The sequence below is a fragment of the Palaemon carinicauda genome, chromosome 18 (genome assembly GCF_036898095.1).
Source record: "Palaemon carinicauda isolate YSFRI2023 chromosome 18, ASM3689809v2, whole genome shotgun sequence".
Classification (NCBI taxonomy): domain Eukaryota; kingdom Metazoa; phylum Arthropoda; class Malacostraca; order Decapoda; family Palaemonidae; genus Palaemon; species Palaemon carinicauda.
In genome coordinates, this window is record NC_090742.1 from 33,568,463 (window position 1) to 33,588,071 (window position 19,609).

Here is a 19,609-nt window from a genome sequence, read left to right on the forward strand (position 1 = left end):
CCATTACGGAACCATTTCCATTAAAAATGCCTTTACTTAATAATTCAAAGTAAAATATTCAGAATTTATTAGCCTCCAACATCAAATGCTTCCTGGCTTGCATTAGTTACAGTTTGAGAGGATGTTTTAGACTCGTCACAATACTATACCTTATGAGCTTTTAGTACAGGTGGGGGTGGGTGATACCACTTATAATGATGTACCCTCATACATCCTTTCACTGTGTTCCAGCACTGAAGAGTTCGGGGGAAACTAAGACTTCCACTCATAATTAACCTGCACAGGCAAAAGAAATACAGTAAAGTAAGAATTACAAAACACACGTACAATAATTTCTTATACAGTACTGTATATAAAATATCTCAAATTTTAAAAGTATTTTGTATTTTCTTAGGTATAAAACTCATGTCTTTTATTATGAGTAGATTCTAGTAACAGTTGATAACAGCCTATGAAAAATTATCGAAGCTCTGACAACCGCTGCCCAGTAACACTGTACAATTGGGTATGCCAGCACGCTGAGCCTCCACTGAGATTCTGCTTAGGACTTGTGGGGCGAATGCAATGGAAAAATTATATTTTCATATTAAAATGACAAATTCGTAGATAATTTGTATTTTTCCTAACTATACAAACCTTAGCTATTTAAAGTGGGTAATTACTTTCGGCGTAGCTGAAAGGACGAGCCATAAAAATTTAACGAGGCTTTACTACCCCACCGCTAGTTAGCGGGGGGTAGGGAGGGTAGTTAGCTACCCTCCCCCCTCACACACCTGTGTTGTAAGCTCACTTTGCTTAGAGGTAGGACTTCATGGGGGACAGGGCTGGCAGGCAAGTTTGATTAAATAGCTAAGGTTTGCATAGTTAGGAAAAATACAAATTATCTACGAATTTGTCATTTGTTCCGTAACTGGAATACATACCACGCTATTTAAAGTGGGTGATTTAACCCGAAGGGTGGAACAAGTCCCAGCCATACTGGCTTTTGGGTTTGCCCGGGGACTCATTATCTGAGTGTGTCAGCACTCAACAATAAAGAGTCCCTGCACCTCGCTCGCACCTTGCTATGCAAAGGCTGCGGCCTACGTAAGCTGTGTGTGAAGGAAAAAAGTGCGACTCGTCCTAGGAAGTTGACCTGAAGTTGTTTAGATGGAAACTTTAGGCTAGGACTTACCCAATACCACCTCGTCAGGGTATGGGAACGCGACAGTATAACTTAATACTAGGAACACAAGGGAACATGGTTTACCTGCAGTGGTTAGAGGTCAGCTGTGCAGAGAACCCAGGATGCTGTTTTCCCCAAGAGAGGGGAGGATGAAGAAAAGAATAAGGGCCAGGCATAACTTTTCATTCATGCAGACTAAAACCGGGTAACAATGCCCTCAACACTCTGCTACTTGTCCATTAAGGAACCTGAGGTTTAAACCAGCTGTTGTGCAGCCACCACAGGGCCGATAGAAAACGTATCGAGCCTCCTGTGGGTCACGTCTTGCAGGTAGTGGGCTGTGAAGGTCGTTTGACGCTTCCACACCCCTGCTTGTAGAACCTGCGTCACTGAGAAGTTTTTCTTGAAGGCCAGGGAGGTAGCTACTCCCCTGACATCGTGAGCTCTAGGACGACATGATGGAGAAGGGTCAGGATTCAGGGACAGATGGATTGCCTTTCGAATCCATGCTGAGATGGTGTTCTTGGTAACCCTCCTCTTCGATCTCCCAGTGCTGACAAACAAAGCCCGCACTTGGGGACGAACTGCAGCTGTTCTCTTCAGGTATAGCCTCAGACTCCTTACTGGCGGGATCGCCACACAGCATCTTAAGCAGGTACATCTGTAGTCTAGGCTGAATTCCAAGTGCTTCCTGGAAGATGGATGGAATGGGACCTGGAAGTACCCGACCTTCCGATCCAGGGCATAAAGGAGATTTGCGGTCTCGCTACCAGTCTGATCGACTCTGCTGTTCCACGCTGGACGAAGTTTGTTCGACAAACTTGATCAGAGCTGAGAGGTCGATGACGGAACTCCCGTCTCAGATGCTTTCCTACAATAAAGGATCGACTGAAGAAGCCGGGGGAGAAGCCGTCGACGACCCTATGGAGGACATTCTCCTAAAGCATGGCTCCTTCTGCCCAACGGGCAAACCTCTTGCCGACCCCATGGTATAGAGGCTCAGCGACACTGGATTCGCTGACAGTGGAGGAGAGATGTTAAGAGCGAGGCGCGATATCCTTGGCTGATCACGGAGATCGTGCAGGAATCGGCATCGGGAAGCTGTTATCCGGACCAGTAACTTTAAGCATCCCCCCAGCGGGAGACCTGCTAGGGGGATTGCCAATCCTAGAGTTTGTGAACTCGGCCGCTCCCTCTAGGATTATGCCTCCCCGGGAGAACTTCCCGTCCTACCTGTCCCTGACAGGAGAGGAGTACTATTGTACACCTTGTCTTAGCTGCCGTAGCCGGTTCCGATAACCTAGGCTGACGAGGCTGAATGAAGAGACGTCGGAGGCTTGCAGGGTCTGGAAGTAAGGGCCTTGGAGGAGTGAAAACGGGATTCGACTTCCTCCGCACAACAGCTGTCCATTTCTCTGTCCTTGGGCTCAAACAAACTCTTCCCAAGGATGGAAGAGTGTCTGAGCTTGTCGACATCCACGGATGGGACTCCCGAGAGGAAGCCCTCGGTCACTGCGTCTAGATGCTCCAACATCGAGTTGGCCCGCAAGTTCGAAACTTGGCGACGGAACGCAAAGGTGCTTGAGCCCGAGAGAAGGAAAGTACCCTTGATCTTCCTGGAGCTTCCTTGTACAAATCCTCGGGTCGCAATCGGGGAGGGAAAGGCCTAGTAAGCCCCTTCCAAGAAATGGTGAAGAGGAAGGCCTAAACCAGTCACCCCCTGCCCGGCGGAGAAAACTCGAAAGAAAAACTCCCTGGCCAGACCCTTCCAGGGAATGGTGGGGAGGAAGGGCTAAACCAGGTTCTGGAAAGAAGAATGTTGCTCAGACCTCCCTGTAGATTCTTCCTGCTCTTGCACGTGCCATGCTCTGCGTTTACGGGGTGAAGACCGTGTTCTGGAAATACGCGCTCCAAAAGACTCGCCAGGTTGCCCGAGTTGCGAAACCCCGACGGGAATCGCGGTCGCAATCGCCATGGCGCTTGCGCGATGGTAAATCAATGGTTCGCGCGTGGGCGAACGTGGAAGTGCCCGCGCGTGGGCGAACGTGGAAGTGCCCGTGCGCGGGCACGCAGGCGCGTGGGCGCGCAGACGAAAGTGCGCGAGGGAGCGCAGAAGGAGGGCAAACGTGGTTGGAAGGGCGAGCGCTGGCGGTCGGAATCCGATAGTGTGCAGGCGAGTGACGGCGCGTTGGCGAGCGATGACTTACAGGCGGGAATCGCGCTGGCGCTGGCGCGATGGAAAACCGTTGGTTCGCGCGCTGGCGAACATGGGTGCGCATCTGCAAGGGCGTGCGGTCGCGAGGGCGAGCGCAGGCGGCTGGGAGACCAATGGCGCGTAGGCGGGTGATGGCGCGTTGACGAGCGATGGCGCGTTGACGAGCGATGGCGCGTCTTGGCGAGCGATGGCGCGTCTTGGCGAGCGATGGCCCGTAGGCGAGCGATGGCCCGTAGGCAAGCGATGGCGCGTTGGCAAGCGATGGCGCGTTGGCAAGCGATGGCGCGTTGGCAAGCGATGGCGCGTTGGCAAGCGATGGCGCGTTGGCAAGCGATGGCGCGTTGGCAAGCGATGGCGCGTTGGCAAGCGATGGCGCGTTGGCAAGCGATGGCGCGTTGGCAAGCGATGGCGCGTTGGCAAGCGATGGCGCATTAAAAACGCTAGCGCGCGGGCGCGTAGGAGACCGCTGACGCGTAAGAGACTAGAGAAGGTCGTCGGCGAGAAGGCGAAGGAAATCTTCTTGCCTGCGCCCAGGTCTGGTAGATCGTGGGCGAGAGGGCGAACGTTAGTGCGCATCGCGCTAATCAGAAGGAGTGCAGGTGCATCAGGAAGGGGAGCGCTGATACGTGCTGGCAAGCAGGCGATCCTGGGCGTTCAGGAAACCGTTGGTGCCCATGGCGCGTAGCAGGAAAGGGCGCGCAGGTGTGCGCTGGCGAACTGAAGAGAGCTGGCGAACTGAAGAGAGCTGGCGCACAGAAGGACAGAAGTATAGGGGAGCGCTGGCGAGCAGGAAGAAGATCTACGGCGAGACTCAATTACCGGAGATCGTGGTCCACAGCAGGCGAGCACTAGAGCGCTACTGCGCGCGGGCGCGCAGGAGAACGTGGGCGTGCAGGAAAAAACCTGGCACTTAAGGGACTTACCCACACTGTGGAATAAGCCCCTTAGCCCCGAAGGGACCGGTGCCCGTTGTAAACGGGGTGAGTTGACGCCCACTGCGCATCTGCGTCCAGGAACGGAGGTGAAGACTAGAAGGTCTGGCAGGAGTAGAGCAGCTGCAACGGTTGGTACTCGTCGAGGAGGGTCCTCTGCGGAGAACGTCGAACAAAGATGAAGACGACCTCGGACAGGTGCAACACCCTCCGACCTCCGAAGAGGAGTCTCTGAACGTGAACTCCCCCGACGGGAAGAGTCACTGGCAGGAGAGACCGTAGGCATCAGTTGTCCCCAAAGGGAAACTGAGCCCTCAACAGCAACAACAGCAGGAGGAGTCCTCCGAAGAGAGTCTCTGTGGTGAACTCCCCCCCCAGGGGAGAAGCACTCGCGGGAGAAACCGTAGGGCTCAGCTGCCCCCCGAAGGGGATTGAGCCTTCAGCAACAACAGCAGACGGACTCCTCCGAAGAGGTGTCTCTGTGGTGAACTCCCCCCCCCGGGGGAGAAGCACTCGCAGGAGAGACCGTAAGGCTCGGAAGTCCCCCGAAGGGGACTGAGCCTTCGGCAACATCAGCAACAACAGCAGAAGAGTTCTCCGAAGAGGAGTCTCTATGAGTGTCCTCCCTCGCGAACGAAAGAGGAACACTTCGTAGAAGAGACGGGTCAGCAAGTGACCTAAAAAGAGCAATCCTCCGAAGAGGGGCTCCTGCAGTTGCTCAGCCCCTTGAGCGTAACTGCAGGTGCGACCGCTCAGCACCAAGAGCATAGTCGCACGAAATCCATGGTCCGAGCTTGCAACCGCTCAGCCCCTTGAGCAAGGTTACAAAAGCGGTCGCTCAGCACCAAGAGCATAACCGCCGGAGGACCAGGAACAAAATAAAGGCAAGAGGAGTTCCCCCCGAAGGAAAAAAACTCAAGCCTGGACGGGAAAACTTCCCTCGGAAGAGAAGTTACCCACCCAGGGAGGCGAGCCTCCTGAATGTTCTAAAATGAACTGGAGAGCTGTCAGTCGTCATGGGAGCACTTCCAGGAGAAGGAGACACGCCCCTGACGAAGATCTATAGGGGAGGCAACAACAGCAGACTCCCCAGGCCCCAACAAGACAGCTCGCTTCGTTGTCACATTACACAAACGAGACTAGATCGTTAACTGTGAATAATAAAAAAACAAAAGTCATTAGTTAACATTCATTCCCCCGGGAAGACTCCGAAGAGGAATCCCGAGGGAAAAAAACCCAAGAATTACACAACAGGCACGTGCCCTCAAAACCACTTACACTCACGGAAGGAGAGCTGTAACAAACACAGAATTATAACAATTATAATTATGTAATTCAAATATGAATGTTCACTAAAGAAAGAACGAAAACCCCGAAAGGAATCGTTCTACAAAAAGCTAAAAAATCAACAAATACAATTAGATTCATAAACTAATTGAGATAAAATGTACGGCGTAGCAACCCCACCCACACGGGAAGGAAGCTACCCAGGACGTAGTAAAGGTAAAACGTAGTAAAGGGTGAACGACCTCGAGAGAGAGAGAGAGAGAGAGAGAGAGAGAGAGAGAGAGAGAGAGAGAGAGAGAGAGAGAGAGAGAGAGAGAGAGAGAGAGAGAGACCGTAGTCAAACTCGATCGCGACCCATGAAATTACACCATGGTGGCCTAACTGCCGAGGGCTCCACGGAGATATCGTACACTACACACAAGCACGAACTCTGAAAAGGAAACTTACTGATTTCTATACTCAAATATATACATAAACACAAAAATATGTTTACATATATATTGAGTATAAGAAAAGTAAGTGATTAAGTAAAGACAAAACATATAATGGCTGCCAAGCGAGGACGAAGACACGCATGTCTGTACATCGTCCGAGCCAAAAGTGAAGTGAGACATTTCACCGGTGTGTGAGGGGGGGAGGGGTAGAAAGCTACCACTCCCCTACCCCTGCTAACTAGCGCCGGGGTAGTAAACCCTCGTTAAAATCTAATGGCTCGTCAATTTCAGCTACGCCGAAAGTAAACCCTATGTAAATAGCGTGGTTTGTAATTCGGTTATGGAACAAACTAATTTTATGTTAGGGTATTCCTAACAGTTTTTGTTTCATTTTCAAATAAAAGTTTTTTTTGCTTGTTTTTTTATGAATACAGACAGCATTTCATTTCAGCTCACTACACTATGATATCCCTTACTCAGCCACTGTTTTTTTAGAATTGTTTTTCCCATTGTATTTTTCCCTTTCACCTAATGTTCTGACCCTTACTTGAACTTGAAGCTATCTAACCATAAATTCAAGCTATTCACATAGGCTGCTCATTTTCCCCAGAAATGAATCAACGTTCATCTTACATGTTAATCCAGCTAGCCCAAGGAAAGGGAATTTAGGAGGGAAGAAAGATTCTAGCTGGGTCCCCTTGCCCAGTATAAATCAAAGGGTGGTGCCCAGTACTCCGGTCTGTTGAACTGTTACTTAGGTTTTAGGGTATTCCACCGTTGTATATTTGTTGTGTAGGGAACGTCGGGTTGTGGTCGGCATTCGGACACTAGGCAGTTCGGGTGCTACCTCTGACCACAGTCCGCAAACCACTACAACGGCTTTGCAGGCATTCCCCCACAGGTGGGCAAATGGGAGGATTGCCCGTCTTATTGGGACCGGCCTCGGCCAGATCCCTTCTTATCTTTTCCTCCACAAAAGGACTCTTTGCTGTGAAAGGCCTGCTTTGCACCCTTTTTACCCTGCTGTTTTGAGTCTCTAGCCCTTTTCGGTTGCGGGCTTTGCTGTGCTTTTCGCTGTGGCTGAGAGGGGTAAGGTCTAGCTGTTAAGACCTTTTGGATGAGGGAGTCCTGACTGGACTTCCTCCACCTCTCTGCCACCCACTCGACATCCTCGGGATGGAACAAAGAATTGCCCTCGAAAGGAGCATTTCTTAGTCTCGCTACTTCGGCCTTAGGGAGATATCTATAGAACTTGCCTATGACGGCATCTCTCCTCTTCAGGATAGTGTTGGCCCAAAGGTTCACTACCTGATGGGAGAGGAACTCGATGGCCCGAGTGCCAGACAATAGGAAAGTCTCCAAAGACTTCCTGGAGGACTCCCGAGACAGGTCTTTAGCCGCATCACTTGTCCTAAGGATCCTAACCAGAAATCCAGTCACGAAGTAGCCTGCATGGCGTACTTTGCCATCTTCTCCTGGTTTGGGATTTCAGAGGCCGAAAAGAAGACTGGAAGTCCCATAAGTTTCTCGAAGGTCGTGGCCTTCGAGAGTACCTCCATAGAGTGGTCGAGAAGCAGCGTTGGAAGAGGCTCCCCAAGGATCTCGTAGTACCTCCTCTGAAACACGTACGGAGGAGGTAGGACCTTGGAGGACGAGTTGGAGTGGAAAGAAGAGGTGGACCCAGTTGCCTGGGACACTGCCTTCTGTTTGGCACTCTTCAACCCCTTTGACCAGGGTAAAGCTGCACTGGTCCTATGAGGTTTCCGAGTGCCATAGAACTGGTCAAGGACCGTTTCTTTTCCATCTAGAGGGGCTGCCGATGGATCTGGAATTCCATTAATGGAACGGATGCAGGCTAGGACCTGCCAGAAGGCGTGTTCCGACTCCTTCCTCTCATCCTCCGTAAGCTTAGGGCTAGCGGCTGCTGGCAGAGCGTCATCCTCAAGATCACTAGAACGTCGTCCTCGAGATCGCTCTGCCCTTCCACGCCCGAGCTCTCATCCATAGGAGCCCGGCGTGGGTCGAAGTCATCAACTGTATAGGCTGGGGATAGGGAGAATATCGGGGAGGTGCTCGCTTCCGGCTGCCTGGGAGGCAGTGAGGAAGGAAGCCTGGCCGAGGATTTGGGGATGGTGAACAAATCCTTCGGTTCCCTCCCACAAGGCCGGAGGTCCTCTGCCCCCAAGGGCCTAGAGGACTCCGTCGACTTACGGGTGGAATGTAAGTCCGTTGCCGTACGGGGTGAGTCCCGTCCGGTCGCAGGTCGTGCCTCCTTAGACACTATCTCGACCGGCAAAGGACAGAAGGAGTCTCCATAGGAAGTAACCGTATCCTCCTTGGGGGGCGAAGGACAAATCCTTTTCCTTTTCCCCTTTGGCCTGGCCTGTGGCGTCTTGAACTGCAGGAGGCTACCCTGAGGTTCATGCCTAATCTCCTCCAGAGGTCTTTTGCGAGAAGGACCCGCCTGTGCGGGATCTTCCGAACTCCTCCTAGGATCAGAGGGAGGATTGATTGATTGATTGATTTAAAGTTTTCAGGCATCCTGACATCTAAGGTCATTGACGCCGGTAACATTTAATTTATGTATAAAAAAATAAAAAATAAAATAAAATAAAAGATAAAAGAGTAAGGGAGGAGAGGACCCTGGGAAGAGAGCAGGCGACAAGGGAATCCTAGGTGTGTTACCTAAGGACTGGGAGCAGGGAACGACTCCTTTCATGGCTTGGCGCATTACATTGAATAAGGTGCTGGGCCACGGGGGGTCACGGGCTCCTGAGGAACTAAGGGGAAGGTCCTTAGGAAAGAACTGCTCTCTGGGTTTAGGAACCTGGGCAGGTTTCCTAACCCTCTTGTCTGATGGAGGCTTCCCTACAGGCAAGATCGGCACAGGCCTACCCTTAGGGATAGGGTCTGGGCTCGGTCGCGCAGGCGACTGTTGTCTCTGTTGAGGCCTAAGGGGCTCGAGAGATTGATTGTGAGCGCCAAGATGGTCGTGCGCTCTTTCGCCGAACTGTTGGTAGGCGGAAGGATGCTCGTGCGCGCGCCCTTCCCAATTGCGCGCACCTTTTTCGCGCTCGTGAAGCGCATGAGGTTGTTCGCGCACCTGGGGCACACAAGGTTGCTCGCGCGCATGGCGCGCAGTAGGTTATTCGTGCGCATGGCGCGCAGTAGGTTATTCGCGCGCATGGCGCGCAGTAGGTTATTCGCGCGCATGGCGCGCAGTAGGTTGTTCACGCGTATGGCGCATAACAGGATGTTCGCGTGCATGGCGCGCCATAGGATGAACCCACACGCCATGATCGCCATTTTGTTTGCACGCGCTGAGACGGTCGTGCGCGCCAAGTCGGTCGTGCGCGCCAAGTCGGTCGTGCGCGCCAAGTCGGTTGTGCGCGCCAATTTGGTCGTGCGCATGAGAGCTCTCAGGTTGGTGAGAGAACTCACTGGTGCGCTAACCCGAAGGTTCACGATAGCTTGTGTTGTGTGAGCGCGAACGATCAACACAACGAGAGTTTGAAAACTCTGTCATAAAAAAAAATTACTCTGGTCACGAGAACCCGAAAGTTCAGTGTGAACTGTGTTGCGCGAACCCGAAGGATCAACGCAACGACAAACCGGAGTTTCTCTGTCACGATACACTGAAGTGTTAGCACGACTAGAGTTACGAGAGCCCAAGGGTTCAGCGTAACTCAGGTTACGAGACCCCGAAGGGTCAACGTAACAAGGAATCGAGGTTCCTCTGTCACGAGATCCCGAAGGATCAACGTGACTGATGGTACGAGAACCTGGAGGTTCAACGTTACCGTCGTTACAAGAACCCAAGGGTTCAGCATAACAGATACCCAAAGGTTTCAAGTCACGAGAGCCCGAAGGTTCATCGCGACGGAGACCCGAAAGACTCCTGCTGTCATGAGAACCCGCAGGATCAACATGACGAGAGCCCGAAGGCTCACGATCACGCCAGCCCAAGAGTGATCGTCACGAGACCCAGAAGGGTCAACGTGAGGAGAACCACCAGGTTCAAAAAGACGTCTCCTCACAGCCAGAGGAGGAGAATGTCTGGGGTGGAGAGGGGTTACCCACCCCTCCACTCTACGAACCTCCGGAGAGGAACGTTCAACAGACTCCGCCCAAGGGTGAGACTGATTAAGGTCAACAGATAATTCCTCCGCACGGGAGGAGAGTTCGCCCGAAGGAGAACTACGCTTATCACAAGGTTCTCTTTCCGCCCCTGGAGGAGAACCTAAAGCGTAACGAGATTGCCAATGCACAGAGGCAATCTCCTCTCGCGAACGAGAGATACGTTCCCCCGAAGGGGAAACTTGCTTTGGAGAGAGCCCTGCCACTGCCCCTGGTGGGTTAGCTAACTCCTTGGCGTCGGAACCAGACTCTTGGCCTGACCAACTGGCAACAGCGCCTGCGCCCAGAAGAGGAGGATCGACCTCTGCAGAGGAAGGAGATGACTGCCTTCTCCCTGCTCCCCTTTGAAGGAGTTCGAGGAGAACTTCCTTCGTAGGGGGACCATTGACGCCCAGCGATGGCCATAAAGACACAAGGTCTGGAAAAGAACAGGCGCTCCCTGGGGGAAGAGAAGGAGCCGACTCACTAGGGGAGCCGCCACCTTCGTCTATCTCACAGGGTTGACCTGGAGTCACAAGCCCTGCGCTACTGGTCGACTGTGCCCCAGAAGGGCCTGGTCGAGGATTAGCTTCGGGCAGAGATTTGCGAGTACTGTAGAGGAAGCAGAAGCCTGCGATTTCTTCGATTTCGAGGAAGACCCCGAAAGCGAAGATTCGCGTTTAGATTTCTTCTTCTTCTTACGCGCAAACCTCTCCCACAGGGAGGCAGGCCACTCCCTACACTCGGAACAAGTGTTGTCCCGTGAACACTGAGTTCCACGGCAAGCCGGGCATAAAGGGTTGGGTCCGTCTCCACGGACGACATGAAGGTGCCGCAGCGGCGGCCTTCAATCCCTGGACATGTCAGCATAGCGGGACAATAACCATACACACACCGATACACACAAAAGAAAAAGAAAAAGTAATAAAGTCAAGGCAGTTTGTTTAACGGGAGAGAGAGACGGCACGTCCGCACTCTACCGAGCCAAAAGCAAAAGTGGTTACTCAACCGACAGGTGTGAGTGAGCGGGATAGCTAGTCTACCCCCCCCCCCCGCTAACTAGCAGATGGGGGTAATTATCCCTCACTAAAATTGTCTTAGCTGGTTTTCAGCATTGCCGAAAGTAATACCCTATAAATAGCGAAGGTTTGTATCTGTGTCAGAACAAACCCCTAATAAATAGCGTAGGTTTGCATTCCAGATAGAGAACAAGTAAAAGTTGTGATGAATTACAATTCATAATTCCACAGCAAAAAATTTACCACTCGGGGAATAACTCAACCTACCTTGGAAGAAAATTCCTGAATTATATATATATATATATATATATATATATATATATATATATATATATATATATATATATATATACAGCATTTCCATAGAATCTAATGGATTTTGCCCTCGTTGTGCGCTCACTTCGCTCACAAAAAATAAAAAAACATCAAGCTCCTATGTACTCGCAAGCGGTAATAATGTAGGGTGGGACTCTACCCTAATACTACCCAAGTGCTATCACAGCCTTCAATACTACTACTGGCCAGGGTTGCCACTGGATCCGACAAAGAATTCCGCTTGATAAGGAAAACGGCCGTTATAAGCTGTAGTACCAAAAAACATTAAAACATCCGCCAAATTAACCAAATATATATTCACTATTTCTATAATTTGTTATAATAGTTTTAGTTCAAAATAAAATACAGATCATCAGATGTAAAAACATAGACTTCATATTATAAATATGAAACAGATATACAAGTCAAAAACTGTTTTTAACCTTGACACAGAGTAAAGCACAAATAGGATATTGAAATGACGGAGATCCCTCTGTAGACCTATGTTCCCGTCATTTAATCCTTAAATCCTAATCCACCTACTAGTCTAGAATCCATTCCAAATATTAATACATGGTGACGTGCTTTTTCGGTATTGTGGTTTACACGAACTAAATTAATCTTTAATACTTAAAACAAAAATTGAAGTGACTAAGGTCAGGATAAGCTTGTCGCGAAGCTTATCATAGATCAATCTAAATTCTAACCTAAGCCTAAGGCCTAAGGTAGCCACTTTGAAAGGTCTTTATCGTTATTGTGCGACGTGTCACTAACTTTTAACAAGTCTCATAAATTGTATTTGTAATTACCTGTATATGCACGGTTTGAAATTTGTTTTACTAGCTGTACCAACAATAAACAAATTACTTTTGAGGGTAATGCGAAAAATACAGCACCAGAATCACCTGTTGACGACAAGTTGCTTCCCTGAAGGGGAGCGATTGACTAAATCTAAATCGGTTCTTTTCTAAGCTCTAATTTTCACTTTGGTCCCTTTGTTTTCATAAATGTTTATAGCAATTTAAATTAACTGAAAACCTAAAATCATTATTTCTAATGCTGTAATCTATCATTAAACATTATAAGACATATTAAAGTTCAATAAGGGAGCGATTTGCTACATCTATTTTTATTGTTTTTTAAACGTCATGATTTTTACGTACCATGTGAACTTTATAAGTAACACAAAAGAGTTAAAAGGAGGGCTCTCATCTATTAACCACAAAAGTTTTGTTACGGAACAATATTTTATTATTGAACAATATGGCAAGATATGATAACATGGCTATTATATTTTCTTTGTAAATCGTAATATTTACTACACAAACATCAAGGCCAATGTCACTGAGTGAAACGCTTATCAAAAGGCCTTATCAGTGTTTAATTATAAACAACCGGGGAAGTTGGGAGTGGAGTGACAACAGAACTAAATTCCATTTTACATCCAAAACAACTTTTTAATAACGTTGTCGTAAATATCACCAGAATTCGAAAACACATGGAAAGAAATAGAAAGATGCGCAATAGAATTGAAAATAAAAAAGATAGTAAAAAGGAAGTGCAATCAGAGAACCAACTTTCCGTAGACGCTAAGACTGCACTTAATGTTTAGAGCTATGGATAGAGCTTCATGGAACTAAGAAACATTTACAATATTTTATTGAATAACATAAACGCACTTCTTGGGTAAATGTGTAGAAAAGGAGACGGTTGTATAAATCTTATTTCTGAATATTAACATCATAGCTCATCTGCTACAATACCATCGTCATCTAATGAGTTGGCATTGTTTATGGTGATGTCATCATCGTTAAGTGTTGGCTTGCTCTGTCTCTTTTTCTCAATTTCTCTCTTCATTGTCAGATAACGACGGTGTGTCTCATGATAATCAGCTTCTGGGTTGATATTGGACACAGATTTTTCATGGAGTAAAGTATTAAATAATTTATCAATAACCGGGAACTGAAATGAGAAGCATAATGTTAGTAAAATATTTACTTCCATAAAAGAACAGCTAAATATCAATGATTCTGCTAGTAACCATCCATACCATAGATATGGGAGTATGTCTATGATTCATACCATTTGCTCTCTCTCTCTCTCTCTCTCTCTCTCTCTCTCTTCTCTCTCTCTCTCTGTGAACCCAAACATAGGCTACAAATAAGTAAAGAAATTTACTTACTTGTATATCATATTTGAGTTGAGAGAGAGAGAGAGAGAGAGAGAGAGAGAGAGAGAGAGAGAGAGAGAGAGAGAGAGAGAGAGAGAGAGAGAGAGAGGTGCTCAAAATAATAATATTCAGCCGTCATTATAGTGCTCAGGGTAAGATGATAATAATAATAATAATAATAATAATAATAATAATAATAATAATAATAATAATAATAATAATAATAATAAATCATTAGCAAAACCCCCTGTCATTCAATAACTCGAGTAGGCTACTAACCATTGCACCAAGGTGATCGAAAGTGTCGGCAATCTCTTCCTGAGACATTTCACCCGTCTCTGAATCCTTAAGGAATTCTTCCATCATGATTATGACTTGTGTCAACTGCTCCCGCATTTGCCTGAAAAAAAAGGTTGAGTTATCACCTTAAGTTGCAAAATGAGAAAATGTATGTGCACACATTTTTTCGCACATACTGTAGCATACAAAGAGAATTGGCTACCGATTATTTTTAGTTCAGGTAACATTAAATCGACGTGTTTAGAATATATATATATACATATATATATATATATATATATATATATATATATATATATATATATATATATATATATATATATATTCTCTCTCTCTCTCTCTCTCTCTCTCTCTCTCTCTCTCTCTCTCTCTCTCTCTCTCTCTCTCTCTCTCTCTCCCCTCCAGCTTGTGTGTGTGTGTGTGTGTGTGTAATCAAGTCATTATGAAAAGCATTGTAGTGATTAAAATAACACAGAAACTACTTGTAAATTATACAGGGGCATAGCCAGGGGTGTGCTCCCCCCCCCCCAAAAAAAAAAGAAAGATAAAGAAGGGGAAAATAACATTCTAACATCCATACCTATCTTTTAAAAAACTGATTAAGAAATGTCTAAAATTCAGGGACTATCATAATAGATGTAACCATTAGCACCGTGAGCCAGTGCCAGCGTACTTTATCAAGAGTTTTGCTAGTCCAATGAGTCAAGCTCCAATCGTACAGAGCTATCTTGAATAAAATTGGAGATGAAATATGAAATATAGTAAATGTATTTAATAAAAACAATTGTATAGTAAATATAAGAGATAAAATATATTAAGAGATAGAAAACTGTGATAAATAGAAATCTAACTATCTATTAAACCTATGCATCTTACGAACGTTAAAATTTTTAAAAAGCAGAAACTCTTAGAATCCGATAAAATGTCAGACAAATTTTGATCAAAACATGGATTTATTCGTGCCCTAAAAACTTTACAATTCCAAAAACATATCGTATGGTCAATGCATTGTCACACTGCACCTTAGAACTACCTTCTGTGTTGTGCACATTAAAGGTCTATCGGTCAGTTTCGTTATGAACAATATATAATTTTTCTAAAATTACTTCCGTCCTTTTATCTCTCTGTTCTGGTAATTAACATGGAGAAATAATTGTTTTTATTTATTTTATTTTATATTCAGATTAATCATTCCAGTTAATTATTATCTTTGAAAATTCACACAGCAGCCTCAAACTAGGACATCAAGTCTCGAATAAGGTGTTCCATGATAAATGGTCAAATGGTCACCTAACTGACGTTCAAAGTAATCGTATTCACAGGTGTTTTGGTGTAGATCTCATAGCCAGCTAAGCACTTTGTTTTGGTGATGGCGTGGTCGAATAAGTTTATGAACCTATCTTATTCATTGCAATAATTTATATTGATGTCATGATTCCTTGAATAAGGCTTAAATTAATTTGAAATGTCAAGACTTAGTTCTGCTGATTTGATGAAGTGTAATGGAAGATGTAAGTTTATTTCTATATTTTGATTAAAAAAATCAGTAAAAGAATCTTTAATGGTAAATAACTTGGAAATATATTTAATTGCAAGAGTATTAAAAGAAAAAAGATAAATTAATAGATTACATCAATATGTAAACTCTATATGCACAAAATGTCATCTAATATCCTTCAACTTCTGTGGGAACGACTCGTTCCTTAATGTTTGGAGAAATAATTCATAAGCTAGTTCTCCACATTCCATAAATTCCTGGCAACACTCTTGTAATATAGAGTAAACATGGATTAAATGTAATCAGCGAACCACAATGCTTCGTGAAAGTCAGGGACTTTGGCAACTCAAACCGGCTTTATCTCTATTACTTTTATAAACAATTAATTTCCCGATTTTGTAATTCTGCTCTTTTCTCTGTTTCCTAGGTAGTCCAACTTGTTAGAAAACGAGGATTGCTTATTATCATTTGAGAAAATAACCTTTTCAACACTGCAACTCTTCCGTTAATGGCCCATAAGCTTGATTTATATATATATATATATATATATATATATATATATATATATATATATATATATATATATATATATATATATATACATATATATATATATATATATATATATATATATATATATATATATATATATATATATATATATATATATAATACATTGAAAAATATAATCACCGTTCGTTTTCTTTCAAGTTTCTTTCAAAATTATCATAGCTCTCATCTTGTACATCATCAACATAATCACTGTCCTGGTACTGTTGGTCTTGAACATACTGGACGCGAAAGAAATTGGACGGAAGAGGAACGAGAGAGAGAATTTCCTGGAAAATTACTTGTAAGAGGCCACACCAGCCTAAAGCAAAGACCAGGGATGTCATGACAATGATGACGCGGAGACCAGCCATTATGAATATTTCAATCTGAAAGTATTGTCAGTTAATTCTTACGAATACTTTTACTGCTATTAGGTAAACTCAATTAAGAGAAGTTGTGATATAGCTTCAGCGTTATAATAGATTTCAACCTCAATGGAAACTTTCGACACAATTACATCTGATTTAAAAAATAATAATTTGAGTCTAGCTACATGTACAACCACGTATCACAAAAGACTGAAGGAAAGTGTATGAGGCACAGTAGCAGGTGTAATACTAAATTGGCATAACAGCTGCAGAAAAGGCTTTCACTATCCCGACATCGACAACTACTTGTCGTATAACACTTGTACTAACGCTGGTTGTCTTCTACTCGTCCTGAAGTTTTATTCCAGAATAAAGATCAGAATTGTTATCGTAATCGTCTGCTTAATTTACTACCTAGGAAAATGTTATCTGATTGCTTTACTATATTATAATGCCAGGTTAAATTACCCTAATTCCATAAATCAATTTGCTTATTCCAGTACCATTATCATGCTTAACAATTATGTTTATTGATTATTCGTCCTGCATTCTGAATCAAAAGGTTCACCAAAGAAACAAGGACTAGCGAATAAAGAACCTTATTTGTTCAAATTTGCATCTGGAAAATACATTTTTGGTCGAGCTGGTGAAGTTCTAGGATTTTATTAATGTCCTCGTTAATATTTCTCTTCAAACACTAGTAGTTCGTTTCCACCGAGACTAATGTGGGAAATGGAAAAGATGGAGAAGAATTTTATTGCAATACACCGATGATTTCATGAGAATCAATTCTCGTAAATAATCTCCAGGCAATCATCGGGCTTGAGATAAACACTAAAGTAGTATAGCACGAGCCAGTTCTCATTTCGACCTTATTAGTCCCACTAGGCTATAGCAGATTCGGCAACTCGGGTCAACTTTCTCCATCTATTTCTATTCATTGCATTTTCTTCCCCCAGTTCCATCTCCCCCGTAAGATTTTTCATAATTCTGACCATCTTTTGCATTCAGATCTTCCCAGATTGTAGGCTACCGTCGTTAATTCTAATGGCAAGGCCTTCTCCATCATGAGGCTCAATACTACACAGTATTCTAGAAGTTTTATTCCAGCTGTTACCAAGTTGTGGAATGATCCTCCTAATCGGGTAGTTGAATCAGTAGAACTCCAAAAGTTCAAAGTTGGAGCAAATATTTTTATGTTGACCAAGCTGACATGAGTCTTTTTATAGTTTATATGTGACATATCTGTTTTTGACGTTGTTAATAGTTTATATATGACATATCTATTTTGACGTTGTTACTATTTTTAGAATGATTTATTGTTAATTTGTTCTCATCATTTATTTATTTCCTTATTTCCTTTCCTCACTGGGCTATTTTTCCCTATTGTAGTCCTTGGGCTTATAGCATCTTGCTTTTCCAACTAGGGTTGTAGCTTGGCTAGTAACAATACTACGTATGCAGTTAATTATAACAGTCAGGCCCTCTCCATCATAAGGATCAATACTACACAGTATTCTTGAAGTTTTATTCCAGCTGTGACAGACTGTGCAATGATCTTCCTAACCTGACAGTTGAATTGGTTTAACTTCAGATCAAACTTGCAATGGATTTTTTTTTCATATATAAGGAACAGGCAGTCATATGTCTTTCTTCGTGGTTTATAAGTGAGATCTATTTTAACTTTGTTGCTGATCTCAAAATATTTGTTATTAATTATTCGTTACTTCTTATACAGTTTATTTATTTCCTTTCCTCATTGAGCTATTTTCCATGTTGGAGCCCTTTGGTTTACTACAGCATCTTCTTTTACCAAGTATGGTTGTCGCTTAGCTAATAATAATAATAATAATAATAATAATAATAATAATAATAATAATAATAATAATAATAATAATAACAATAATAATAATAAATGACTCTCCAAACCCCAATTTCCCCACATCCAGCTCAATCTCTGAAATCCATACTCCAATTGCTATATGGCCTATCCAATTACACTTGTAATAATTAATCCGCCTTGCTTTTATATAAAAAACGACACTCTTTCTCTCCACTAAAACAGGAATCTAGTGACCACCTACATGTATTCTTCCTGTGACCCATTCTGTTATATCTAAAACTCATTTCAGTCTGACGTTCATTCTTTCTTGTATCCCTCTTCAGACTTGCACCTTTGTATTTATGACTGTTTTAGTATCAATTTCACAAATTGTGACTTTGGAAATGGCTATAATGTCTATCATAATGCAATAATCACTGTTTGTTCACTAATAGAAAAAACATAAAGGTATTCTTAATCTGTAGTAGTAGTATTCTTATCAATTTGTTGTTTGTTGGAAGACCCAGACGTACGTGGCTGAGGACTATGAACCATGAAGTAGGAGAGGACGATTGAAGAAGTATTGATTTAAAAGCTCAAGATGGAGATGACTGACGAAATCTATCTGAGGCCCTTTGAGTCAATAGGCGTAGGAGGAGATGAAGATGATGTTTGCTACTATCGTGTATGGTTAGCTTTCTTGTGATTCAACCTGATTTCTGAAATAATCAAAGTAACACAAGAACCATGGAGTGGCAAAATTTTCAATGTCTTTTATTGTGGTTGTCAGTATTGTATTCTACTCTGATATAAAATGTAAGGGACGCATTTCTTAGTCTTGGACCAAATACAAGATGTTCTGTACAACGGCATAATACATGATATTATTATGTGGCATAACAAGATATTTTATTTCAGGTATTGGATAAAAATTCTTTGTTTTATTAAAATGTGTGATATGTTTTTCATTTAACTTAAAAAAAATCTTTCTTATTTATGTAATATCAGAAAATTTGCATTCTGAAACTTTTGTTATTTTTCTTCTTCTATTCAATGACTAAAGTCCACACAATTGCAAAATACAATGACATATGACGCCAGTGGTGTTATATTCATGTGTATCATTGCTATTTTGAATGTTTTATGCCAAGTTTGGTGAAAGTATGTCACGAAATGTATAATATACAGCTGATTTTGTCAACTTTTCTCCAAATACGATTTTTTTTTCGTTCACTTAATATGTATAAGTAGGTTAAAGGGCAGAAAAGCTAGCCAACTTAACCTACTCATTATTGCGAGAAACTGCTACAAAATACTAATAGGAAAACATATTGGAAAAATGTAGCCTTGCCGAAAATAATGTATGACACAGCAGTAATGAACATAACAGACAGTGAAATAAAAAGATCACAGCAG

General features: G+C 43.9%; 1 protein-coding gene and 1 pseudogene across 2 annotated transcripts; both read right to left on the reverse strand.

Moving 5' to 3' along the window:
• The window catches only part of LOC137657760 (uncharacterized), a 153,016-nt pseudogene extending 140,581 nt beyond the window's left edge, over positions 1 to 12,435 (reverse strand).
• Positions 12,436 to 12,573: 138 nt separating this feature from the next.
• LOC137657761 (uncharacterized) lies at positions 12,574 to 16,612 on the reverse strand. Of its 2 annotated transcripts, none has more exons than XM_068392253.1 (4): positions 16,557 to 16,612; positions 16,145 to 16,389; positions 13,933 to 14,053; positions 12,574 to 13,445 (listed from the first exon to the last, which is right to left on the reverse strand). In XM_068392253.1, exons 2-4 carry the CDS (start codon positions 16,372 to 16,374, stop codon positions 13,224 to 13,226), a joined length of 573 nt encoding a protein of 190 aa, XP_068248354.1. In that variant the 5' UTR covers positions 16,375 to 16,389; positions 16,557 to 16,612; the 3' UTR covers positions 12,574 to 13,223. The 2 variants fall into 2 exon arrangements, with proteins under 2 accessions (XP_068248354.1, XP_068248353.1); XM_068392252.1 differs by having other exon boundaries at positions 16,521 to 16,610.
• Between the last annotated feature and the right edge of the window lie 2,997 nt (positions 16,613 to 19,609).

Coding starts and splice junctions, on each gene's coding strand:
- LOC137657761 (XM_068392253.1), bottom strand. CDS start 16,374: ATGGCTGGTCTCCGCGTCATCATTGTCATGACATCCCTGGTCTTTGCT. Junction 14,054..16,144: donor AACTTGAAAGAAAACGAACG/GTGATTATATTT, acceptor CTTTTTTTTCAG/GCAAATGCGGGAGCAGTTGA. Junction 13,446..13,932: donor TCGATCACCTTGGTGCAATG/GTTAGTAGCCTA, acceptor TTCTCATTTCAG/TTCCCGGTTATTGATAAATT.